The sequence below is a fragment of the Heloderma suspectum genome, chromosome 6 (genome assembly GCF_057233095.1).
Source record: "Heloderma suspectum isolate Gila_16-S chromosome 6, 16-S_ref, whole genome shotgun sequence".
Taxonomy (NCBI): Eukaryota; Metazoa; Chordata; class Lepidosauria; order Squamata; family Helodermatidae; genus Heloderma; species Heloderma suspectum.
In genome coordinates this window covers 91,652,860-91,680,294 of record NC_139463.1, presented here as the reverse complement: position 1 = coordinate 91,680,294, position 27,435 = coordinate 91,652,860, and the positions used below count along the sequence as shown (strand labels likewise).

General features: G+C 47.0%; 1 protein-coding gene across 1 annotated transcript; it reads right to left on the bottom strand.

Annotated features, from left to right (window-relative positions):
- Positions 1–25,615, bottom strand: LOC146341822 (vomeronasal type-2 receptor 26-like). The gene is made up of 3 exons (XM_084805214.1): positions 25,509–25,615; positions 18,229–18,396; positions 1–1,742 (listed from the first exon to the last, which is right to left on the bottom strand). Exon 3 carries the CDS (start codon positions 1,680–1,682, stop codon positions 873–875), a length of 810 nt encoding a protein of 269 aa, XP_084661340.1. The 5' UTR covers positions 1,683–1,742; positions 18,229–18,396; positions 25,509–25,615; the 3' UTR covers positions 1–872.
- Between the last annotated feature and the right edge of the window lie 1,820 nt (positions 25,616–27,435).

Below are 27,435 nucleotides of genomic sequence, written 5' to 3'. Positions count from 1 at the left end.
ATCCACCCAAATTTACATTTTCATGCTTTCACCTCTTGGGGAAATGTGCATTTTCAGTTGGTGTTATTTATTTTACATATTTTTCTATGACTGAATTCATATAAAATTCTGAAAAGTAAAACAACAAAGCAAAAGCAAAAGCAAAAACAGGTCTGCAAGTCCACAGAGTCCGTGCAACTCAGGAAAAGCCAGTCCTCTGTGGAATCTGTGGGTCAGATTCATCTGAACTCATTTGATTCTGTTGCAGATTTCTCTAACATCCCTATTTGGTGGATAATGTTGGAGGAAGGAATGGACAAAGAATGGACAAAGAAGGATCAGCACCCTGTCAGCACTATGTTCTATGTAGGGATGGCATAGGTGCCTGATTCCATCTGGGAATCCAGCAGAACACCCCTGCCTCCCTGCCCCCAAGCCACACTCACCAAGCCCCTGCCCCTGATGGACCACCCCCCACCACTCAGCGAGCTGCCCGCACTGACCTGGGCCCCATTCTTGTGCTCTGTGATCACCATTGGAGGGGGGAGAATGGCAATCACGAAAATGCACATATTTAGATATATGCAAAATGTAGCTGTGAATACCCCATATATGCAAGATTACACCAGTCCGGGGGTGTATGAGTGAGGGCAGGGGCTGGGCAGGCACCCAGAGAACCCAGATAGGGAGGCACCAGTCCATCCCTAGTTCTATGTTTATGCCTTTGCCTTATTTATTTATCGGAGAGGTGAAAGTAAGGAATCCTGAAATATGAGCATGTGGCATTTCTGACTGGTAGAATGGAAAAGACATTGTGATGACATCCTGCAAAGCTGGTGGAACTGGGCATTTTCTTGCACCCCTATAGATGATGCTCTCCCATTTTTCTCTTCTTAGAGTATTACCTGCCATGGCTGTTGATCTTGAACCTTCAGTATATCTCCTTCTGTCATTTTGCTGTCTTTGAATGTGGATGAAAACATGATATGTAAAGCATGTGCCACAGCATAGGCAGCATTATAAATACTATAGCTGTGGCCAGTCACATTCATTTCAAAGACAGCCCCAGGCAGGCTTTCCAGGTCTTCTTCCCCAGTGCAAATGTCCTTTGCTTCTCTGCCCACATCTGAATCGGGGGAAACACAGGCGAATGCTTGCTCCCAGAAGTCCCCAATAAATCCATCATTTTTTGACCCAGAAAGGTTTCTGACCAGAAGAAAGTTGTGGAATCCATCTAGTTCTTTTGAATGAATGGTAAATGACAAAGTGCCATGGATGGGTTGTACATCCCAACCCCTTTGGTAGATCAGTGCTGAAAGTTCCATCTGGGCTGTCAAAATCCACACTTTACCTTTGTCCCCCATCGTTGTGTATCCCATTTCTGGTAGGTGTAAGAACCATCTCCAATTTATCATCGACTGAGTTTCTCCATAGAAGATGAATACATTGGCTTTGCTCCTCATAACAGTTTCATATAATTTTGCTCCCCACTTCAACATGTCAAAAACGTCAGTGATGTAAGCCGCCTTCACTCTTTCTATTAATGAGAAACAGATGCCTTGCTGTGAAAACTTCGGCATCACAGTCTGCAAGAACTTTTCTCCATTGTCATCATCTGCAACCAGGACTCCCAGCCACATCCAGCTGAAATGTAGAAGTAACTGGAGAATCCCCTCATACTGATGGGCTTCATTTGGGGCCATTTGATAGAAAGAAAGGGCTCTGGTATTATCATTAATCACTGGAGCAGAGCCATACGTGAACTACAGAAAGATGAAAGTGGATATGGGAGGAGAGAGAAGGACAAATAGTTATTTTCAACATGACATAGGAGTGGATGTGTAAACGTTTAGTCAACTTACTTCCAAAGCTGTAAAACATGTCACCAGTTGTGAGCTGAAATACATATGTCAGTTTGCACCTTCAGCAAACTTTTATGTACAAGAAGAAAGATGAAATTACAGAAACACATAGTACGACAATGCAAAACTTTGGCAAATGAACAGCATTGTTAATTTACACTGTATTTTCAGCCAAGGGAAACTGCATCCAATAACACCAAGAGGGGATATCCCGGGGTGGGGGTGGGGGTTGGTATAGTTTTGCAATTTTGCATAGTTTTGTATAGTTCTACAATTCTAGTTGATACCCTCCTTATGCCCCATTTTATACACTCTCTTTATAATTCAATGTGCATGGGGGGGTGGAGGTGGCATTTTTAGTGAATGTTAATAATTTTATATCTGGACTGTTGATCAGAACTCCTGGTTCTTCTAGAAGACACTAATCACTACCTTTCACAAGTATTTTTTTTTTTAAAAAAAATCTATTTAGATAGCATTGATTTCTTTGATGGTGCTGGAACATTGGATTTGGCTTGATGTGTTCTACTTTTCCTATAGCAATAGCAATTTTTATTTATATCTATATAATCACAGGAAATGCATGTTACTTTTAAACAATCTTAATTTTTATTCTGCCATAGTTTTATGTTTGGCCTGCAAATTCTGATAAGTGTTGATTTTGTAGTGCCCTTTATTTAAAACAACAACCTTGAGCTTTTAGAGCAAATTTTTATGTCCTGTGAATCACCCTGTGAAGGGTATGTGCAGCTCCTACCCCATAATATTTACATGGTTAAATGTGCAATCCTATGCAAGTTTAGATGGAAAAAAGGTTCACAACTCCCAGCATGTCCCAGCCAGCTATGCTGAGAAGGCTCCTTCTGGGCTGGTGTGTGGATGGCATTCAACAATGGTTTAACTCCCTCTATCGCCCAGGAAAAATAGGGACCATGTGAAAAAATTCTGAGTGATACACTGGTCCCAAGCTCCTCCCTGCTCCATTTCCATCCATGGCTACAGCTCAGAGGTAGAAAATAAATCACTCTCTCAAGTCTGAATTGGAAGAAAATCATAGGTGAGTAAACAGTTTGATAGAGGCAGGAATTGCATAGAAACAGAATGTGCTGGGACTCTCTGGGGCAGTCCTGGACCCATGGGCGCAGAGGCCGGTGGTCAACTTAGATGTGTATAGACTGAGTTGTGAAATAGGGTGTGTTCTGGATGCCTTCCACACACCAATTCAGATGGAACCTTCTTGGTAAGTGCCAATGTTCTCCTCTGCAGGACGGTGTGAGGACTGCATCCAACAATGGGATATGCTAAAGCGATTGTCCAATTACGGCAGGAAATTATGAAACACTGAGTCTATTGTGATACAACTACCTTCTATAGGACTCCCCTGCCTAAGAAACATCCATTGAGGTGTATGTGTCAATTTTATAGTGACTGGTAAAAGAATTGGTGGTGGTGACGTATAGCTTTATCCTGAGTGAAAATCAGAGACAAACTGGGGCAGAGAAAAGACTGGGACTGGTATATTATTCAGAAATTTGTCATATGGTCCCTGCTTCTCTTAGGTGATAGAGAGGGAGTCAACACATTGTTGGATGCCTTCCTCACACCTGGATAAAAGGTATAACTCCAGGTCCAGGATGAATACCTGCTTGTTACTCCTTTTATCATGCTTATCAGTCTGAAAAGTAGAAAATTATTAATAAATAATGTACAAACTATGAAGGTCATTTTTCTTGGGAAGCATATGCACTTTTACACAGTGTGATTTCATTTGTCCTATCTTTTCATGCTGTCCTCCCTATATCCACATATATTCCCCTTAGATAGTTAAGTTTATATCTTACCATTAATATCATCACTTTTTATTAAATTTTCTCTCATTTCTTAAATCCACCTTTACTTGATTTTTGTCAATAAAAGCTGCTTCTCTCTATAAGTTCTCTCCCTGCTCCTAGTAGATAATCTTGTAGACTTCAGATGCCAGAATGAACTCTTGATCTCATGTTGAGATGTTACAAATACAGTGAGAAACTAAACGGATGTATGCAAAGCTTGACCCTGAATGCAAGTTGAATTTTTAAATATCCTGAATGTACCATTCTTTTGAAAACATTTGAGTGTCAGTTGGTAACACTACAGATTAAGGGAGTTAACGTGTCAGCAGTCCTGTATTCTATCCATATGAAACATTCTAGCCCAGGTCAAGGGAGGGAGGGGAGTGTGAATGGAGGATGAATGGTTTTATTTGCAGGAAGGCCAAATGGGGGTGCCGACATATGTGCAGAAGACTGTCAACATATTGGTTACAGGAACATGGAAATGGGCCAACAAAAGAGGGGCAATGGCAGATGTTTTAATAACAAAGGACAATACTTTATGGTCATGGAAACAACCTTGGGAGATGTTGGCGAGTCAGAAGGATGTTGTCAATCTTTCAGTAACAACCATCAGTATTGGAACTGAACATGATGTATCATCAGCAAAGAACACATCAACCCCCTCTTTGATGCCATAGGCCCCAACAAAGGAAAAAGAGAATAAAACCCCTGAGCTTGCCAGTGTTCAGGAGGGGTGTGGTTGCATCTGGATTGTTTGTATGTGCACATACCCCAATCCCCCAATCCAGCAGAACACATGTCAATTACTCTGGCCAGGTATTTGATTGTGTGATGTAAGTATGTGTTGGGTAGAATTCACGGAAGTACCCTCCCCCCATGTCCGGCTTGCCTGGCTGTGGGAGGGATTTTGCAGGTGGGGCGGAAGCAGAGATGAGGAGAATGCCATTGGCATTCTGAGGTGGCATCATGACGGAGGGGAGGTGCTTACCGGCTGTATTAGGCTGTGGAGCCCCTCCCTCCCTCCCTCCCTCCCTCCCTCCCTCCTTCATCTTTGTTTTGCGGCTCCCTCCCTCCTGCCCTGTATTCAGTGTGGGTTTTACTGGTCATCCTTTTGGGGGCTGAGTAGGATTTTTTGGCTCATAGTCTGATTGGACTTGGCTATGTGTCTGTTTGCCAACTTCACACTGTAAGTGGGGTATGGGAATTAATGTAGTTTGTTTTGGTCTTATTTAATCACTCACGTTGATTTGATCACATTTCTAAATAGGCAGTTACATGCGGGCACTTTTGTTGGGGTATAGGGCTAGTGAGCCTTCAGAGGGACTTTTCAGGTGACTGGTAAGGCCTGAGGCTTCCAGCTCAGGGTTATGCAGCCTGAGTTGGAAGATACGGATTACCTGTGAGGCCGGGTCTCCTCATCCACTCAGAAGTTCGCAGCCCGATGGGGTGTGTGTGAAAAGGGAAGGCCTCCCATCCCAAAATTTGGGCAGTTGCAATCAAGGATGCCACTCCACAGGCATCAAATGTCTCACCCGATACAAAGCCAGACTAGTCTGGCATGGAGAAGTGCCTGCTTAGGTTTCCCTTCACAGATTGAACCAATTTTCAATAAATGTGGCCTGATGTTTCATAGCAACTATTTGTGTCTCATCTCTTTATCTCCCCCCTCCTTTCATCTGCAATAGGATTTTACCATCCAGGACATAGATAAGGCACAGTCATCTTTGCACTGTCATACTTACCAACTGCGGGGTTGCACAGTCAGCAGGCTCTGGCCTGAGCCTGGCTGAGGAAGCTGTGTGACAGACAGAGACTAAATGTATATTTAGTCATTTAATGCACCACATTTGGGTAACATAGTTTATAACTAGGGAGAGTGCAACTTCTTGACAATATTGTTTTGGAACGGAAACAATGATTTTGGAACGGCAACTGCCTTGGTCGCCCTGTGGGATGACCTCTGTCGGGAGAGGGACAGGGGGAGTGCGACCCTGTTGATTCTTCTGGACCTCTCAGCGGCTTTCGATACCATCGACCGTGGTATCCTTCTGGATAGGTTGTCTGGGTTGGGAGGTGGAGGCACCGCACTACAGTGGATCCGCTCCTACTTGGATGGCCGATTCCAGAAGGTGGTGCTGGGTGATTACTGCTCTGTGCCATGGCAATTGTGCCATCGGGCTCCACAGGGCTCTATTTTATCCCCTATGCTGTTTAACATCTACATGAAACTGCTGGGGGAGGTTTTTCAATAAACTGAAACTCAATCCAGACAAGATGGAGGTACTGTTAGTGGGTGGTTCATCTGCCCAGCTAGGTGATATTCAACCTGTTCTGGAGGGGGTTGCACTCCCCCTAAAGGATCACGTTCGTAGTTTGAGGGTGCTTTTGGATCCAGAACTGTCACTTGAGGTGCAGGTGAACTCAGTGGCATGGAGCACTTTTATCAGCTTAGGCTGGTATACCAACTACACCCTTATCTGGACAGAGATAGCCTAGCTACAGTTGTCCATGCTCTGATAACTTCTCGTCTGGATTACTGCAATGCGTTATACGTGGGGCTGCCTTTGAAAACGGTCCAGAAACTTCAGCTGGTCCAAAATAGGGCAGCAAGATTATTAACAGGCCTGTGAGCTCATATTATGCTAGTACATCTTCAGCTGCACTGGCTGCAAGGCCATTTCTGGGCCCGATTCAAAGTGCTGGTATTAACATTCAAAGCCCTTAATGGCTTGGGGCCAGGTATTCTGAAAGATTGCCTCCTCCCATATGTGCCTGCCCGGACCTTAAGATCATCATCAGCGGCCCTTCTTCATGAGCCCCTGCCAAAGGAAGTGAGGCGGGTGCCTACTAGGAGGAGGGCTTTGTCTGCTGTGGCACCCTGGCTCTGGAATGAGCTTCCTAGTGAGGTTCGTCTGGCACCTACATTGTATTCCTTTTGGCGCCAGGTGAAGACCTTTTTATTCTCCCAGGCATTTTAGCATTTTAGCTTTCTAAACTTTTAGCTTTGCTATTTTAAATCTGTATTTTAAACTCTGCGCTGCTGCTAGGTTTTATTGAGGTTGTATTGTTATATTGTGGTTTTAATGTTGTATATCGTTTAAATTGTTTTATTACGTGCTGTTTGGTTTTAAATTTTGTGAACCGCCCAGAGAGCTTCAGCTATTGGGTGGTATAGAAATTAAATAAATAAATAAATAAACAAATAAACAAACAAATATTGTGGAAACTAATTGTATGTTTAGTCATCATTCCGCTGCATTTAGGATTTGTGTTTGTTCTTCAATAAGGCCTTAACTTCCTTTGAAATGTTGTGTGTGTATCTTAACTCCACCCTCCATAAGGATCCATGTGATTCTCACAGTCTGATCAAATGGGAAATCACAAAATTAAACGCAAGCCTGTCACTTTTGAGAATTCCTAGAGCTTATCTCAAACATGTCCTTCTCCTAGAGCAAACTACAAGGTGTCCTCTGGAAAGTCTAAGTGTGAATGATTTGTTGAACTCCCATGCTACACCCCCCCCACACACACACACACACCTTACTTGTGGGACCTTGTAGGTGCCTAAAATAGCTGCCATCACCAGGGAGATTTCAGAGTAAAGTCCTCCGATGACTGCTTTCAGCTTGTCATGGGTGTCACACTTGTAGTTGGGGATAAATCTGTTCTGCGTGGAAAGAAGTCCTATTGTGGCACAATATGTCCATCTTTCACTGAAGTAGCTGTCATAGATGCAGAAGCCCATGGTAACATTGGGCAAGAGGTGGTGGTTTTTATTGATCTCCTTTATAGCAAAATCCAAGGCCAAAGCATGCTGATAGTTCTTAGTCAGTACGCTACAAAGACAGTCAAATGCTACATAACAGGGAAATTCTTCACTCAGTAAAAACATTGCCACTGATTTGTAGTTATTCAAGAGCATCTGTTTCAGGAGAAACCTTACATCATAATACTTCTGGCAGTTTTTAAGGTACTTGAATCTAATTAAGTAGACTCTACACAAATACATATGACATAAAAAAATGTGTACTCCTTTAAAGTATCAAAAGGCTCTTTGGTTTTGGTGTTTTTCTGTATCAGACTAACCCCTCTGGATCTCACTATACCATCACAGTTAAATATAAATATTTTGAATAGAGCTCTCTCTCTCTCTCTCTCTCTCTCTCTGAGAGAGAGAGAGAGAGAGAGAGAGAGAGAGAGAGAGAAAGAAGTTAAGGATGTATGAGAAATTTATTTCAATTCATTTTTTATCAGAATTTACCAAATTCACACTTCCCACACCGAACATGGATGCAATCTGTGGTTGAAATCGGTACATTTCTGAGCTTGCAATGTGATTTGCAGACCAAGAAGAAAAAAAAGTGTTTAACAGCATGCATACATTTGAAAAAATGTGCATGACAATTCTCCAAAATTGTCCACCTGGCTTCTCCTTGCAGGAAATGGAACCCCTTTTAACTAAGCCCACAGCAGAATCTACAACAGAGATAAATCCTGTTCCAGCTACAAAAGAATTTAGCTTTGCCACCTTTTCACATAAGAACTGGACTGTGGAGGAATAGGGTGCTTTTTGCTTTCTAAATTTGGATGAGTTGGGAAATCCCTGAAATTCATTATGTCCCCTAAGCCAGACCAGAAACATGATGGGAAAATTGAAATCTACAAACATCACAGTAATTCAAGTCTATGCCCCAACCACTGAGTAGGGATGGGGGAGAATTTCTCCCTGAAACTTCAGGGGGCCAAGCGCCAACACATTCGGTCCTCTGAAGGTTGTTCGGGGAGAACTTCTCTGCCCCCCCCCCCGGGATGGGACTTACCTTTCACGAATGTCCCTCCCGGCGGCGGGTCCCAGCGGCGATTCAGCAGGTCTTTGTCTGGTGCGGGGGCGGCAGCCGGTCTTTTGACCGGCTGCTGCCGCCGCCATTACAAGCAAAGTAAAAAAAAACAAACGCCCCTGTGATAGGTTACGTAACGATTAACGCAGCCTATCACGGCTAGATTTGCAAAGTCAGCCATGATAGGCTACGTTAATTATCACATAGCCTATCACGGGTGACTTAAAAAATAAATAAATAAAAGTGCGTATGGCTAATGGTGGCCCCCATAGGGAGCCTCCATTCGCGTTCCTTATTTGGTCCCTGTAGTCTACGTAAAGATTTACGTAGACTACGGCGAAAATAAGGGCAACACAAATAACGTTGCCCTTATTTTCGCCGTAGTCTACGTAAATCTTTATGTAGACTACAGGGACCAAATAAGGAACACGAATGGCAGCTCCCTATGGGGGCCGCCATTTGTGTACGTGCTTTTTTTTCTCAAAGTCACCCGTGATAGGCTACGTGATGATTAACGTAGCCTATCACGGCTGACTTTGCAGATCTAGCCGTGATAGGCTACGTTAATCGTTACGTAGCCTATCACAGGGGCGTTTTTTTTTTCTTTTGAAGTTCGCGGCCGGGGAGACGGGGCGCTTCTCCCCGGCCTGAATTTCGGCCGGGCGAGGAGGGAAGCCTCCCCCCCCCGGCCTGAACTTTGGGGGGAGCAGCGAAGCACCTCCCCCCCACCGCGAAGCAAGCTGCGAGACCAGGTAAGTGACTTTCGTGCACACCTACCACTGAGGCCGAAGAAGGGGAGGTTGATCGGTTCTGTGAAGACCTACAACACCTTCTAGAACTAACACCAACAAAAGATGTCTTCTTCATCATAGGGGATTGGAATGCTAAAGTAGGAAGTCAAGAAATCACCAGGACAACAGGCAAGCATGGCCTTGGTGTACAAAATGAAGCAGGACAAAGGCTAATAGAGTTTTGCCAAGAGAACATGCTGATCATAGCAAACACTCTTTTCCAGCAGCACAAGAAGTGACTCTACACATGGACATCACCAGATGGTCAATATTGAAATAAGATTGATTATGTCCTTTGCAGCCAAAGATGGAGAAGCTCTATACAGTCAATAAAAACCAGACCTGGAGCTGGCTGTGGCTCAGATCAAGAGCTTCTTATTGCAAAATTTTGGCTTAAGTTGAAGAATGTAGGGAAAACTACTAAACCATTCAGGTAAGACCAAAAACATATCCCTCATTAATATACAGTGAAGGTGAGGAATAGATTTAAGGGATTAGACCTCATAGACAGAGTGCCTGAGGAACTATGGATGGAGGTCCGTAACATTGTTCAGGAGACATCAACTCAATCCCTCCCAAAGAAAAAGAAATGCAAGAAAGCAAAGTGGCCATCTGAGGAGGCTTTACAAGTAGCTGAGGAAAGAAGGGAAGTGAAAAGCAAGGGAGAAAGGGGAAGATATATCCAACTGAATGCAGAGTTCCAGAGAATAGCAAGGAGAGCCAAGAAGGCCTTCTTAAATGAACAATGCAAAGAAATCGAGGAAAACGATAGAATGGATAAGACTAGAGATCTTTTCAAGAAAATTGGAGATCTCAAGGGAACATTTTGTGCAAAGACAGGCATGATAAAGGACAAAGAAGGCAGGGACCTAACAGAAGCAGATGAGATTAAGAAGAGGTGGCAAGAATACACAGAATAAGAACTATACAGGAAAGATCTGAATGTCCCTGATAGCCATGATAGTGCGGTCACTGAACTTGAGTTGGACATCCAAGAAAGTGAAGTCAAGTGGGTCTTAGGAAGCATTACTAACAACAAAGCTAGCGGAGATGACAGTATTCCAGCTGAGCTATTTAAAATCCTAAAAGATGATGCTGTTAAAGTGCTGCACTCAATATGCCAACTAGGGATGGCGGCGAGTTCCGCCATGGATTTCTGTGAGGCTGAATGCACTGACATTCGGCCCCACGAAATCCGTGGCGAAACGGCCTGCCCCCCCACCCCCTGCAGATTCCCCCTGGGATGAAGCTTACTTGGGGCGGATTTTCTGGACGGCAGCGGCTCCAGCAGCGGCTCTGGCGGCGGCTGGTCTTTCGACCAGCTGCCTCAGCCGCCATTTGTATCCTGGTCTTTGCCATGATAGACTATGTAAGTATTTAGTAGCCTATCACAGCAAGCCAAGCAAAAAAAAAGGCATACACAAACGGCACTGGCTACGGCGGCTGCCATTTGCATTCCCTATTTTTCACCGCTTTATCCTACATAAATATTTACGTAGGCAGTTACGGCGAAAAAAAGGGAAGCGCAAATAGCGTAGTGGGCAGTATTTGCATTTTTTTTTTTGCTGTTTTATCCAACGTAAATATTTACATAGGCTTTTACAGCAAAAAAAAAAAAAAAGGAACGCAAATAGTGCCCACTACGCTATTTGCAGTTCCTTTTTTCGCCATAATTGTCTACGTAAATATTTACGTAGGATAAAACAGCAAAAAATAGGGAACGCAAATGGCGGCTGCTGTAGCCACCGCCATTTGTGTATGCCGTTTTTTTTGGGGGGGGCATGCCATGATAGGCTATGTAAATACTTACATAGCCTATCACGGCAGCCTGGAAGGATGCAAATGGCAGCCACTATGGCGGCCGCCATTTGCGTTCGCAGCATTCTGTCCATGGCCAGAAGTCTGGCTGCAGACGGCTTTGGCCGGCTGCTCCGTGGAGCCGCTGCAGAGTGGACTCGGCCGGGCAGGATTCTGAGGGGGAGGACCGGATTGCCTCCCCCCATCGAGGATTCCGGGTGGAGGGACAGAGCGCCTCCCCCCACCGCAGATCAATTCTGTGAAAAGGTAAATGATTTTCATACATCCCTAATGCCAACAAATTTGGAACACTCAACAGTGGCCACAAGACTGGAAAAGGGCAGTTTACATTCCAATTCCAAAGATGGGCAATGCCAAAGAGTGTTCAAACTACCGTACAATTGCGCTCATTTCACATGCTAGCAACGTTATGCTCAAAATCCTACAAGCTAGGCTTCAGTAGCATGTGAACTGAGAACTACTGGAAGTACAAGCTGGGTTTCGAAGAGGCAGAGGAACTAGACATCAAATTTCCAACATTCACTGGATCATAGAGAAAGCAAGAGAATTCCAGAAAAATGACTATTTCTCCTTCATTGACTTTGCTAAAGACTTTGATTGTGTGGATCACAACAAACTGTTGCAAATCCTTAAAGAGATGGGAGCACCAGACCACCTTACCTGTCTCCTGAGAAACCTGTACGAGAGACAAGAAGCAACAGTAAGAACCGGACATGGAACAACCAATTGGTTCAAAATTGGGAAAGGAGTATGACGAGGCTGTATATTTTTGCCCTGCTTATTTAATTTATATGCAGAGTACATCATGAGAAACGTTGGGTTGGATGAATCACAGGTTGGAATGAAGATTGCGAGCGGAGATGGGTCAAAGAAGATGCAGGCAAGCTTGGATTGAAAATTGGGCCACATTTTATTGAAATATTTGCAAAGGGGTAACTAGGACGGGCATCTAACAGTGTCAGTGGCTAGCTGACACTTCATGGGTGAAAACACACCCAGAGTGAGGGGTGGCGGTGATCTCGCCATCCCTCCGGACTGCCCCTTGTGTGGGAGGTAGACCTTCTGGTGTCACCCCCAACCCGGTGCTGCACAACACCTGGGTGAGTGATTCGTGTTGGTCTCCCAGGCAACCCTTATCCCCCCACCGAGCTGCACAACCCGTTCGGGGGGCCTCAGGCATCACCTGTCACCATAAGGTGCCTCTGCGTGCACACCATCCCTACTCCCTTTCCAGTTTTGCCCATCTTAGTTGCCAAGTGGAATGTGACCAACGATATAGACTAAATTCCCTTACAGGACACACTCAACCCGCATAACAGTGTGACGTAGGCAAAAAAGACTCACGGTCTTAGGCCAATTGGACTGTGAGCCAAAAAATTCCTACATGGCTCCCAAAGGGGCAACCGGCAACAACCCACACTGCTAAGGGGAGGGTGGGAGGGAGGGAGCTGCGTCGCGCCAAAGAGCTGAGATAAGGAGGGGAGTAGAGTTTAAGACAACTCGGCATGCTCCTCCCCAACTGGTGGTGCAACTGGGGTGCACCAATCAGAGGCCCATACGTCTTATCACCCCACCCACCCGCAATGCCCCCCCCTTTCAGCCAGACAAGCTGGCGCCGGGTAGGGCATTTGCGAGCGGAGATGGGTCAAAGAAGATGCAGGCAAGCTTGGATTGAAAATTGGGCCACATTTTATTGAAATATTTGCAAAGGGGTAACTAGGACGGGCATCTAACAGTGTCAGTGGCTAGCTGACACTTCATGGGTGAAAACACACCCAGAGTGAGGGGTGGCGGTGATCTCGCCATCCCTCCGGACTGCCCCTTGTGTGGGAGGTAGACCTTCTGGTGTCACCCCCAACCCGGTGCTGCACAACACCTGGGTGAGTGATTCGTGTTGGTCTCCCAGGCAACCCTTATCCCCCCACCGAGCTGCACAACCCGTTCGGGGGGCCTCAGGCATCACCTGTCACCATAAGGTGCCTCTGCGTGCACACCATCCCTACTCCCTTTCCAGTTTTGCCCATCCTAGTTGCCAAGTGGAATGTGACCAACGATATAGACTAAATTCCCTTACAGGACACACTCAACCCGCATAACAGTGTGACGTAGGCAAAAAAGACTCACGGTCTTAGGCCAATTGGACTGTGAGCCAAAAAATTCCTACATGGCTCCCAAAGGGGCAACCGGCAACAACCCACACTGCTAAGGGGAGGGTGGGTGGGAGGGAGCTGCGTCGCGCCAAAGAGCTGAGATAAGGAGGGGGGTAGAGTTTAAGACAACTCGGCATGCTCCTCCCCAACTGGTGGTGCAACTGGGGTGCACCAATCAGAGGCCCATACGTCTTATCACCCCACCCACCTGCAATGCCCCCCCCCTTTCAGCCAGACAAGCTGGCGCCGGGTAGGGCATTTGCGAGCGGAGATGGGTCAAAGAAGATGCAGACAACAAGCTTGGATTGAAAATTGGGCCACATTTTATTGAAATATTTGCAAATGGGTAACTAGGGTGGGCATCTAACTGTGTCAGTGGCTAGCTGGCACTTCATGGGCGAAAACACACCCAGCGTGAGGGGTGGCGGTGATCTCGCCATCCCTCCGGACTGCCCCTTGTGGGGGAGGTAGACCTTCCGGTGTCACCCCCAACCTGGTGCCGCACAACACCTGGGTGAGTGATTCGTGTTGGTCTCCCAGGCAACCCTTATCCCCCCGCCGAGCCGCACAACCCATTCGGGGGGCCTCAGGCGTCACCTGTCACCATAAGGTGCCTCTGCATGCACACCATCCCTACTCCCTTTCCAGTTTTGCCCATACTAGCTGCCACAGGAGTCACAGGCCTATTGCCTGTGAAACTCCCCCCACCTGCGCAGAAGAACTTCACACAAGCCCCGTTGCAGATCAGCCAAAATTAAATCATTGCCTATGTCTGACAGGTGGACGCTGTCCTGCCTGTAAAGCTCCCTCGTAGTCCAATGAATTCCTTTGTGGTTGATGCAACCATCACCATGCTCTGACAACCCACGTGCCAGTTCTCTATTCACCTTGCGCCGGGCCCTTTCCACGGCCGCATTGCTCTGCGCCCTCCACATGATTCTCAGGAGCATTGAGGACCATAATATGGTCACCCCTGGCCAGCAATGTCGGATCGTCTGCAGATCGGCCAACGCCTGCTCAATCAAGTCTTTCCAGGCTTGTAGCCCAGGTCGTTCCCTCCAAGGTGTAACACCAGGACCTGTGGAGGGAAACTGACCAAACCTCGTTGAAAGAGTGTGGGGAGAAGACCGTCCCATCGCATACCCCGTCAGACGAGCCATTGTATTGCCACCTGATGGGGAAACTGCAGCCGTGATCTGAAGGCAGACGTAGAAGCTCTGCAGGCAGCCCAAAAAACCATACCGTGCCCACAAATGAGCACCCGTACTGGTGTCGGTCGAATCCCATCTAAATAATACATTGGGGAAGGCGAAGAGAATCACCAAGAAGCATCAGGCAACTTGCGAATGTAAGAGTGGAAGGCCCTGGAGCGCCATCTCCCTACTGCTTTCACTTGCTTGGAAGAAAAACCTATGGCAGCTGCTGTAGAGGCCACCCCAATATGAAATGAGTGAGTCCCGAAACGATAATGCCCCAGACCCAGTGTGGTCAAGGCTAACTTAGTGACTGCCCAAAATTGGAACTTTGTCAGTGGTGAACCGTCCGCATGGCAAAATAGGGGACCCTCACTTGCCCCGCGGTGCTCAATGAAAGCCCGCAAGGCCCTGACTGGGCATAACTCGTCGGCCTGGGCGTGGTTAAGGGTAACCAATGCTCCCTTGCCTGCCTGATCAGTTTTTGAACATCGAATATGGAGGTGAATCAGGCTAAGCTGGATCTGGATATCTGAATACCTCAAGGCCCTCCCAATGGTGTCGGATTTGGAGGCCCAGACCAGTTCTGAAATCCTGAGGGCCCCAAAGAAGGCTGTTAAAGCTGCAGTGTGAAAGAGGGAGGCTTCGTATGGAGAAGAGCAAAGGGAGGGCTACAGTGCCCAAAGCCCTATGAGAATAACTGGCGACAAGGGGTGCCTGGAGTCTGGCGGGGCAGGAAACATCCCTGCCCAGCCTTGCACAGCCCTCCTAATTTGGTCTGAGGTGGAGTCCTCTACCCCTCGCACTTTGGCCCAGAAGGCCAAAGAGGCGAGCTTCCCCGAAATGGTCGTAGCAGATAGTCCCTTGTTATGCAGATGTATGCAAAATTGTAACAAGTGGTCCACAGGTAAGGGCCACACATCCTGCAACTGAAGCCCACACCTGAAGGCGCCAAACTCCCTACCTGCTCTCTCATAGGCAGCTCTAGTGCTGGGGGCTATAGAATTCAGGATAGCGTGTTCGACTTGAGAGTGCCAATCTCCCACAGTTCGTCTGGTATGGGGTCTGGCAGCGGACATGCCCACAGAGCCAACGCACGGAACCTGTCGATCTGGTTTCGTGACAAAGCATAGGCTACAGGGTTCCCCAGACCCAGCACATGGCGGGTGTGGAACCATATGTTGTGGCGTAGGCATTGGAGGGTAAATGCTCTAACTAACTCCATGACCCTTTGGTTTCTAGAGGATAATGTATTAATGACATGCACTACAGCCAAGTTGTCGCACCAAAAAAGGGCGACAGAGTTGGCCATCAAGTCTGCCCAAATATGTACAGCCACATAAATGGGGAAGAATTCCAGAAAGGTGAGGTCCCGACAGATACCGCCGGCAGCCCAGGTCTCCGGCCACTGGCCCAGGCACCACCGGTCTCGCCAAATTAGCCCAAAACCAAAGGTACCAGCCGCGTCCGAATGGATCTGCATGTCAGCTCATAGAAGTAATTTGTGTCTCCAAAAGGAGATGCCATAAAAGTCCCTCAGGAATTTAAGCCATACCCGCAGGTCCATGCACATAGCAGAGGTGACTCTGGTGCGATGATGCGGGAGTTGAAGACCCCGCATTGCCCAGCAGAGCCATCTCAGGAATGCGCGGCCGGGGGCAACCACCCTACAAGAGAAGTTCAGATGGCCAACGACTTCCTGTACTGCTCTAAGGGAGACTTTACGAAGGTGCAAGATGGACTGGAGCTTATTTTTAAGTACCAGCAATTTATTGTGAGGGAGACGAGAACACTCTGCGTGGGTATCGAGCTCGATCCCCAAGAACGTCAAAGTAACAGCTGGGCCCTCTGTCTTCTCATGTGCCAAAGGGACACCGAAGTCTGAGGAAAGGGATATGAATGCCCTAATCAGGTCAGAGCACTGACTGCCGTCCCCGGGTCCAGCAAACAGGAAGTCATCCAAATAATGGACCACATCGCCGCAGCCCGTCTTGTCCCGTATGGCCCATTCCAGAAAGGTACTAAATGTTTCAAACATGGCGCAAGAGATGGTAGCATCCCATAGGGAGGGCGCGGTCAATGTTAAATTTGTTCTGGAAGGAAAATCCCAGCAAATCAAAATCCAGAGGATTGATAGGCAAAATGCGAAAAGCGGATTTGATATCACACTTGCCCATCAATGCCCCGCGGCCCAGAGCTCTTATCATGGCTACCGCAGCATCAAAGGATGTATAACGCACAGAACATAGGTAATCTGGGATTTCATCGTTAACCGACTTGCCCTTGGGGAAAGAGAGGTCATGAATTAACCTGAATTCACCGGGCGATTTCTTGGGTATAATTCCCAAAGGGGAAATCCTCAGGTTGGGTAGCGGGGGCGAGGAAAAGGGGCCGATGACCCGACCTGACTGAACTTCTTTGTTAATCTTATCTTGCACCAAGCGCCGCATGCTAAGAACAGACCGGTGGTTACTGGTCAAATACGGCCTGCGCAGGCCCGTAAAGGGGATCCTGAAGCCCAATGTAAAGCCGCATTCGAAGTAGATCGCTGCCCGCCGATTTGGGTAACGACCTAGAAGTTGAAGGAGTGGAACAATCTTAACTGGGCTGGGGCCCTTTGGGAGGGGGAGGATGCCCACCGCCCTGTTTTCTGCCACCCTGGCCATCCTTTGGGGGACCTCTCCAACCTTTGGCTCTCGGGCAAGAGGAGCAGGAGTGTTTGACCGCCACAAAGGGAGCACTCATGCCGGAAGCGGCATGGTTTATGGGAGCAGGAACCTTTGGAGTTGAACTCCCAGCACAGCCGGCGGTGTTGAACCCCTGGACTCGCAATAGTCTTGGCAGCTATTGCGAGTGACAGCTTGGCCAGGATGTGGCCGCTGTCAGACCTGTCGCCGTAGCCTGGCCTAGAAGGGGTCATGAATTGGAGCCAAAGGTCCTGGCCCTTTAGATCCCAGCGCATGGAGGGGTCGATGGCGGCCCTCCTTCGGAAGGCCTCGTCGTAAGCCAGCCGTGCTCTCCCCTCATATTCGGAGTAAGCCCTGTATATTATGTCGAGGTACTTGGTGAGAACCCAAGCCCTTTCAGGGAACCTCTGTTGGAGGATGCCAGTGTAAATTAAAAAGCCTGGCAACCAGTTCGCCCAAGTGCGAGGCACCTTGCGAGCTTTGCTCCGCTCAGGATCCTGGTCACGGATCCTATCTTTGTCGCTGGGTTCGGGCTCACGAAAGAGCAGGGCAAAGACATCAATAAATTCACCCCGCAATATCTTTTTTCTGGTGGCAATGGTTAAGTGAAAACCAATAGGGGAGGATGTAGCACCAGTGGGCATAGATCCACGACTCAGGTTGGTGCATGGGTCAATCGAGGACAACTGTGGGGCTAGCAGGGAAGGAGGTAGGGAAGCTAGGGGGTCACTAACTGAACCAGCGGGCCCCTGCCAAACACTGGCGGAGGCGACGTTAAGCGGATGAGGCTGGACTAATGGCGGGGCAGGTGTGGTGGCGTCTCCTGCCGGTAGTAGTAAGGGGAATGACACGCCAGGCCCCAAAGAACTGGGAGGGCTGGCCAATGGAGCAGCTGAACTAGAAGTTGAGGCCGAGGCAACGGGCTGAGGAGTACTAGCTGCGGGGGCTGAAATAACTGAAGGAAGTGGACGAGGGTGGACTGGGCCGCCTTGAAAGGTAACCCACGGCACCCAACCCAAGGGGTTGATTTTCCCCATACCTGGCCAGGCGAATTGAGGTGCCAAAGCAGTCTCACCTGTACCAATCGTGGGCATGCTCTGATCCCCAGCTGGAAAAACCAAGGTTGTTGCTTGAGCGCCCAGGGAAGATGAGGCCACAGAAGGGAGCAGCTCCGCTGAAGGCGGTGAGCCTTCTGGAAGAGCCGAGGAAGAGGAGGTGGATGCCTCAATAGCGTCCAGGCAATCTGAAATAGAAAGGAGCAACGAGCGTTGGGTCTGCTGTCGCGTTCGCTTGTGCTGGACCACTGAGGATTTTTTGTGCCTGGCCAGGGGAGGAGGAGGGATCCCCGAGGAATGCTCAGCAGCTTCCAAACGAGAAAGAATAGATGCCAGTACCGGGTCTGCGTCCTCATCAGAGTCAGAATCGGGCCTTGGCAGCGGTCTTTTGGGGAGGGGGGGTGGGGCACTCCCCTTCCCTTTCTTACCACCCTGGCCCTTCTTGGGAGGCATGATGCAGGAGGTGAATTAAGCTAGCTGCTATCAAAGAGTTAAGAAAGCCGCTGGGCACCCCGGACAATAGGCAGCCACCCCACAGTCTTAAGATTTGCGGGTACAAGTTCCAGACCAAGACAGAGAGGCCTGGGGATGAAGATGGGAGCGCTGCACTACCGTTTAGATAGAAAATCAGATTTCAAGAGGCGCAGCCAGGGGCCAGAGGTGATGGAGCTGCGTTTGAGCGTGGGCACCCTCAGCCGAGGGCACCCTGTCCCGGGAGGCGCCAAACAGGCAGCCGCCGCTGTTACACAATTTTATTAATTAAAAATTTAATTAATAATCATAATTTAATTTTTTGGGGGGTGGGGGGGGAGACGTCCCAAGCCCCTGGGAGGCGACCAATCGGGGCTGTGATATACACGCCCCGACTCTGGCTCAGCAGCCAGGTGCCCCTCCGAACAGGCAGACTCGGCTGACGAGTGGGGGGGGGCAGGCAGACCGCCGCTTGGAGCGCTGCCGCCGGCAAACACCGGCGCTGTGCTCACCTTTCTGCCAACGCTCCTCGTGGGGAGCAACACCTCAGAGGCCGAGGCGGCACCAGCGGGAGGCTGGGAAGGCGAGGAGGATGAGGCCGGCAAGGCCGGTGGCCAGATAGACATGCTGGCTGGCAGGCGGGCTGTGAGCCGGCCCGGCGGCCGGTGGGCCGGTCAGACGAGCAGGCGGGCGGGCGGGAGGGCGGGCGGGCAGGCAGCCAGGCGATTGAGCGAGCGGGCGGGTTGAGCGAGTGGGTGGGAGAGCGGGCAGGAAAGCGAGCGAGTAAATGAGGGGAGAACAAACAGACAGGCGGGCGGGGGGGAAAGGAGCCGGCGAGGGAGGGAGGGAGGGAGGCGGAATGATATCACCAATAACTCCGGAGCCCCAGAGGCAGCAACGTTGGCTCTCCCGATGGCCAGCAGGCACCGTCTAAGAGGGAGCCGCGCTGCAGCGCGCAAGGCCCGCCGCGAGTGTGGGCAACTCGATAGCTGTTTGAAGCGAAGATTTTGGCGCGCCGAAGCACGCTGGGTCCAGGCGGCTGGAACGAGAACGAAGCCGTTCTCCAGCAGGCCAAAGTCCCTCATCGTGACTTTAGCTGCGTTGCGCCAAAGAGCTGAGATAAGGAGGGGGGTCGAGTTTAAGACAACTCGGCCTGCTCCTCCCCGACTGGTGGTGCGACTGGGGTGCACCAATCAGAGGCCCATACGTCTTATCACCCCACCCGCCCGCAATGGCCCTCCCCCTTCAGCCAGACAAGCTGGCGCTGGGTAGGGCATTTGCCGGGAGAATTATCAACAACCTCAGATACGCAGACGATACCACCCTAATGGCAGAAAGCGAAGAGGATCTAAAGAGCATCTTGTTGAGGGTGAAAGTGGAGAGTGCAAAAACTGGTTTGAAACTCAACACTAAAAAAACGAAGATCATGGCATCTGGCCCCATCACTTCCTGGCATGTAGAGGGGGAAGAAATGGAAGCAGTGACAGATTTTACTTTCTTGGGTTCCAAGATCACCACAGACGGTGACTGTAGCCATGAAATTAAAAGATGCTTGCTCCTTGTGAGGAAAGCTATGGCACACCTAGACAGCATAGTAAGAAGTAGAGACATCACCTTGCCGACAAAGATCCGTATAATTAAAGCTATGGTTTTCCCAGTAGTAACATATGGCTGTGAGAGCTGGACTATAAGGAAGGCTGAGCACTGAAGAATCAATGCATTTGAACTGTGGTGCTGGAGAAGACTCTTACGAGTCCCCTGGAATGCAAGGAGGTCAAATCAGTCCATCCTAAAGGAAATCAACCCTGACTGCTCATTCGAAGGACAGATACTGAAGGTGAAGTTCAAATATTTTGGCCATCTAATGCAAAGAGAAAACTCCCTGGAAAAGACCCTGATGCTGGGAAAGATTGAAGGCAAAAGGAGAAGGGGACAGCAGAGGACGAGATGGCTTGATAGCATCACTGATGCAATGAATATGAAATTGAGCACACTCCGGGAGAGAGTGTGTCCATGGGGTCACGAAGAGTCAGACACGACTTAATGACTGAACAACAAATTAAGGCTACAACTATGATAAGAGAACGTGGGATATAGTAAAATTAACAGCAAGGGGGAAAGGACACCCCCCATACTAGTTAATTGGGCGGGGGATAGCTTTGAAACAACTAAAATTATGAAAATTGCTTTCCTGGAATATTGCGAGTTGGTTAAACAAGAGCATGGATAGTGAATTTGTCAAATTTTTGTGAAGCTTTCCTATTGTATGCCTGCAGGAAACCTGGCTCCTTGACCCAAATAAACCTTATTTACAAGGGTATATTTCATATGTAATGCCAGCAATAAAGTCAGATAGGATGGGTTGTGCTAGAGAGGGGCTAACAACCTCAATTTCAGTTGAGGTGGAGTGACAATTGAAATGCTAAAACTTAGTGAATGTTCTAATATATTAGTTTTATTATTTGTATGGCCTGGGGGGAAGCATCTGTTTTGTGTCAACATTTAAATGCCACCTAGTGGTGCAAAGAACCATTCATTTAAAATTTTGGGGGACCTGGATGAGATATTGGAAGCTATCCAATATCTTCAGCCAGATCCTCAAATCCTATTAATGGTGGATTTTAATGTTCAGCTGGGAGCCTCAAATAAAGTACTTTATAGGAAATCGGGTCTTCCTGTAGAGGACCTAGGAAATCTCCAAATATTCATGTAAACAGAGTGGGATTACATTTATTTAAGCTAATATAAACATTCCAATTTACAATATGAGTGGAAATAGCCCTGAGGATGGAGATGACCAATACACTTTCATCTCCATTAAATGAGGAAATGTTATTGTTTATATGTTAGCCTCAACACCTCTTATACCACGTGTGGAGAATTTTAGGGTGGAGGACAGACCTGATATCAGTCACCAACCATTGAAAGTAGAGATTGGAGGTATGTTAGGAGAATGCTGGAGCCCATTGTAGCTGTAGATTATGTCATTCAAGGTACTAAGCATCTTAGCTGTTATGCATGTCTGCAGGACAAAATTCCAACAGTCCTTTGAACTCCAGCCCTTACGGCTAGTAGAGAGGAGTTAATTGCTTCTCAAAGCGACCCAATAACTTCCTCTGAGGGGATTGTCTTTGCCCTAAGATTGTTTCTTACTAGGGATGTCAGAGAAGTTCGCCACGAATCTCAGGGAGGCCAAATGCCAGTGCATTCGGCCCCCTGAAATCGGTGGTGAAACAGTCTGCCCCCCCCACCCCCCCGAGACGGGACTTATCTTGGGTGAGTCTCCCTGGCGGTGGCAGCTGCGGCGGCGGTTCGGAGGAGGCGGCTGTGGTGGCCAGTCTTCCGGCTGGCTGCAGCCACCGCCATTTCCAGTAAAAAAACAAAACAAAAAACAAAAAACCATGATAGGCTACGTAAAGATTTTCGTAGCCTATCACGGCTAGATTTTTAAAAAATGCTGTGATAGGCTACGTAAATGTTTACGAAGCCTATCACAGCTAAGTAAAAACAACAACAACAACAACGTGCGTATGCAAATGGCGGCGCCCATGGGCGCCACCATTTGTGTTCCTTATTTTGGCACGTCTAGTCTACATAAACATTTACGTAGACTACGGCAAAAATAAGGGGAACACAAATAGTGTAGCGTCTATGCTATTTGCGTTCCCCTTATTTTCGACGTAGTCTACGTAAATGTTTACGTAGACTAGACATGCCAAAATAAGGAACGCAAATGGCGGCGTCCATGGGTGCCGCCATTTGCGTAAGTGCAGTATTTTGTTTTTGTTTTTTACTCAGCCATGATAGGCTACGTAAACATTTATGTAGCCTATCATGGCTGACTGCAGGGACGCAAACAGCGGCGGCTACGGCTGCCGCCATTTGCAGACCCGGCCGGCAAGGATTCGCGGCGGGAGGGGCGGGGCGCCTCCCCCCTGGCCAGAATTTCAGGGGGGAGGGACGGGGCACCTCCCCCCCAGCCAGAATTTCAGGGGGAGGGACGGGGCACCTCCCCCCCACCTCAAATCACATTTCGTCAAAAGGTAAGTGACTTTCGTACATCCCTATTTCTTACACAATCAAAGCTCCCAAATTTCATTTAAAGCTCCCAAATTTAGTTTAAAGATGTGGAGGAGAAGGTTTGAAGATGAATGTAGATTAGCAAAATGGAAGATTCACTTAGAGCTTTAAGAGCTAACAATATCCCAGAAGCAATAGAAAATGTGGTGCAGTTACACCAAACTTATAAGCAGTTGCAGAAGAAGAAGAAGAAGAAGAAGAAGAAGAAGAAGAAGAAGAAGAAGAAGAAGAACAACAACAACAACAACAACAACAACAACAACAACAACAACAAAACAACAACAACAACAACCAGGGTTTTACCACCAGCTCTGGTTGGAGCTGGGTTCAGCAGTTGCTGAAAAAAATAAAAATAAATTCTGGAATATAGTTTCATATGGGAGGCTGGAAATTCAGTTCTCAGGAGCTCAGATACCAGCAGGAAGGTGGGAAACTTTTTTCTGTGATATTTCTGGAAAATCTTCAGATAGTCATCTGGAACTGCCTCTGGCAGTGTTGCCTGACTTGGCAAATAGTCCTGCTTAGCAGGACTATTAATAGGAAAAGCACTATTAATTGTCATGTGGCGTTTTGTTTCAAAATATACAGCAGGGTCAAAGCATCATGTGTATGCAGGTTTTGTAGATCTAACTTCAGCTTTAGTGGATAGAAGTGGTTTTAACTACTACAGACTAGTACAGACAAAATACTTCTCATCCTGGTTAAGATTTTGTACACTGCTGCTAAAGTGAAGGTTAGGATGGGGATTGGTGGGCAGCTGTCAAATATAATTCCATTTTTTTGAGGTGTCTGAAAAGGATGCCTTTTTGCACCGTTCCTCTTTAATTTTTACATTAATGATGTTGTACACTTCTTAAAAATATCATGTTATTATTTTAGGTAGATTACATGGAAGTTCTATCTATAATTCACATTGGATTCAGATGACAGTTGAAAGAATTTGGAAATTTTTACCAGAGAGAACACTTTAAAATTAACTATAGTAAAACCAAAATAATGGTTTTTGGCAAAAGGGCAAGTAGACATAAATGCACTATGAACAACCATAATATTGAATAGCCTAAGACCCTTAGACACCTGCTACATGAGCCTATGACATGGAAACAGCATAAAGCTACGCTTAGATTAACAGCAGCTGAAACAGGTCAGGTAATGTATTTGTTTTTTTCCCACAGTAAAGTTGTCCAATTGGTAGTGCCATCAATTAAAAACTTTCTAGAAAAAGTTATTGCCCAAATGCCGTATGGTGCAGAGTTATGGGGATGGGGTGATTTAAGTTCTTGGAAGCGATGCAGAACAAATTTCTGGGGAAGAAAGAATGGGTCTGCCCAGGGCACCGTAGCTGTAATGCTCCGAGCTGAAGTTAGTATGACTTCTATTTAGGCTAGAATACACAAAACACTGTTTATGTACTGTCTAAAGGAGAAGTGAAGCAAATGCTTGGTTACAGCCTACCAAAACTAAGTTTTCAGGAACAGCTAGGCCTCAAAAGCTGGAAAGAACAATATGAAGCATTGTCCAAGGGTTATGACCTCACATCGGAGACATTAGGAACAACTGATTTTGTAGGGATCAAAAATTGATCAAGGATAAGGTGTTCAATAAAGACTGCAACTAGGATGTGGGAAATCTAGCCAACACCAGTTTTTTTTCTGTGATATAGGCACATAGAAGTCAATCATACTCTGTGGTTTTATTTACATGACCATACATTTATTTTATTGAGAAAGGCTCTTACCAACCTGCACTTTCAAGCTTTGCCTACTGCTTGTTTAGAAGGAAGGTTCCTAAAGTGCCATGGGACCAATATCTCTGCATCTATGGGTAGCAGGAGGTGAAAGATATCTGCCATTAGTTGCTGTCCTGCCCATTGTATAGGGCACCAAGAGATATATTTTTATCCCGCTTTTTTCTTGTTGTGAGATGTCAGATTCTGAGAAAATGTGTATGCTTTTGGCTGATCAGAACAAATACAACTGGTAATGCGCATATCAGGTTAATAATCTTTCAATGACATTGCCTTTGCCAGAAATGTAAATGAAATAAGTTTGTGAGATAATATTTCATTTAATTATATGCAAATGGAAATACAAATACTGCTTGAGAAGTTATGTCTGTTTTATCTACTTTGCTGTATACAATAGGTTGGATTCATATTTAGAGTAGACTTAAGATAGGCATCACTAACCTCCTTTTGATTTCAGTGGGTCTATATTTTTGTTTACCATAGAGAAAAATGGGCATTTAAAAAGATATGAAGTCCATGAAAGAAAAGGGGAGAGTCACACAAGAGATTGGGGGTGGGGGCATTCTAATGAGAAAGGTAAACAAGGCATAACCATCCTTTAACATTGAGTGGTAGTTGTTGCTGTCTAGACTGTAGTCTCCCTCCCTTAACATCTCAAAGTGGGAACTATGTTGATTATTGTATACTATAGCGTAATAGTGTGAGGGTTTTATTGAATGCAAAATTATTGAAATTTATTTGTGATATTCCAAGGATTTTGCAAAAGGTCTTGGCCCATAGAGGTCACTGGATAAAAATCCTACCCTGTTCTCTTCCCATGATGTTATCCAAAATAAACTGTTGCCACCCACTACTTAGTTATAAAACAGTTAGGGATGGGGGAGAATTTCTCCCCGAAAGTTTGGGGGGCCGAGTGCCAACGTATTCGGCCCCCCAAAGTAGTTTCGGGGAGAAATTCTCCGCACCCCCCCGCACCCCGCACCCCCCCGGGATGGGACTTACCTTTCCCGAATGTCCCTCCCGGCGGCGGGTCCCGGTGGCGGTTTGGCAGGTCTTCGTCAGGGGCGGGGGCGGCAGCCGGTCTTTCGACTGGCTGCCGCCGCCGCCATTCCAATAAAAGTAAAAAAAAAAAAAAACGCCCCCGTGATAGGCTATGTGACGATTAACGTAGCCTATCATGGCTAGATTTGCAAAGTCAGCCATGATAGGCTACGTAAATCATCACGTAGCCTATCGCGGGTGACTTTGGGGAAAAAAAAAAAGCATGTATGGCTAATGGCGGCCCCCATAGGGAGCCGCCATTCGCGTTCCTTATTTGGTCGCTGTAGTCTACGTAAAGATTACGTAGACTACGGCGAAAATAAGGGCAACGCTATTTGCGTTGCCCTTATTTTTGCCATAGTCTACGTAAAGATTTACGTAGACTACAGCGACCAAATAAGGAACGCGAATGGCGGCTCCCTATGGGGGCCGCCATTTGTGTACACGCTTTTTTTTTTTAAAGTCACCCGTGATAGGCTACGTGATGATTAACGTAGCCTATCATGGCTGACTTTGCAGATCTAGCCGTGATAGGCTACGTAAATCGTCACGTAGCCTATCACAGGGGCAGTTTTTTTTAACTTTTTATTTTGCGGCCGGGCGAGGCGAGGCGCCTCCTCCCCGGCCTGAATTTCGGCCGGGAGAGGCGGGAAGCCTCCCCCCTGGCCTGAATTTCGGCCGGGCAAGGCGGGAAGCCTCCCCCCCTGCCTGAACTTCGGGGGGAGCAGCGAAGCGCCTCCCCCCCACCGCCAAGCAAGCTGCGAGACCAGGTAAGTGACTTTCGTGCACCCCTAAAAACAGTAGGATTCTCCTTAAAGACACTTGATTGTGCAGTTCAAGGCTAGAATGTGATGTAAACTGTATTCTCCTGGAATCTACCAAGGCCAGAACAAATCCACAATTTAAAATGATTAACATTTATTTATGGACCAGAACAACCAAAACAAGTAGGCATTTGATAAACAATATGAAACAATAAGAAATAAATCCCCCCCTCTAATCTCCCTCCCTCCTCCCTCCAACTCCATCATATAATTCCATCGTACATTGAACTGACTTTCTCAAGTGACTCCCCTAACTGGTCATGCATTCTGCTTCCATGCAATATTCCATTACACTTCCCTCCTTTCTAAAATTATTCCACTCATTCTTGTGTTATATTTATTAATATATTAATAATCACCAAAGACACATTTAATCTGGTGATAATTTATTTAAAAAAAAACTTTGTAAAATAACTCCTTACAGGCTCTCACCAACCAATGATTGACGGGGGTGTTCATTGAAGTTATATGGTTCAAAAGGCATGAAGATCTGAGAAGTAATGCCACCAATGATGAGGTCACCTGGTTGACAATAACTGTGAAGAATAGGGAGCGGATCACCAATTGGGCATCTTTGTATAGCACTTCTGCAAACAAAATGATGCATTAGGATCAAAAACAGTAACATTACTATCCTAAATTCAAGTCTTCTCCCAAGATAAATATTTTGCTGTTCAGCCACTGTCCTTAGAGATACCGGTGCAATTTGAATTGGTATTCACTCTACTCAGCTGCTTTGAATTCTGGATTATAAAACCTAAAGTAAGAGAGATTAGATTGATGGAATTCCCTGCCCTTATTTCTGCCCATATGAATATCTGAATAGTACAGGGAAGATTTATACAGTTAATTATACTCTCAGTTCTTAGGTTTTCCCAGTAGTCTTGGGCCTACAGGGGCTTTAACAAGGGCAATAATAATCACAGTCATTCTGATAAATACAAAAGGGAGAAAGTCACTCATTCCAATTATTATTTCTCTGGGCCATTGCTAAAGAAAACATGCTTGTTACCACCATACGTAAGTCTTTTCTAACTCATTAGTTGAACAGCAAGAGGCATGTG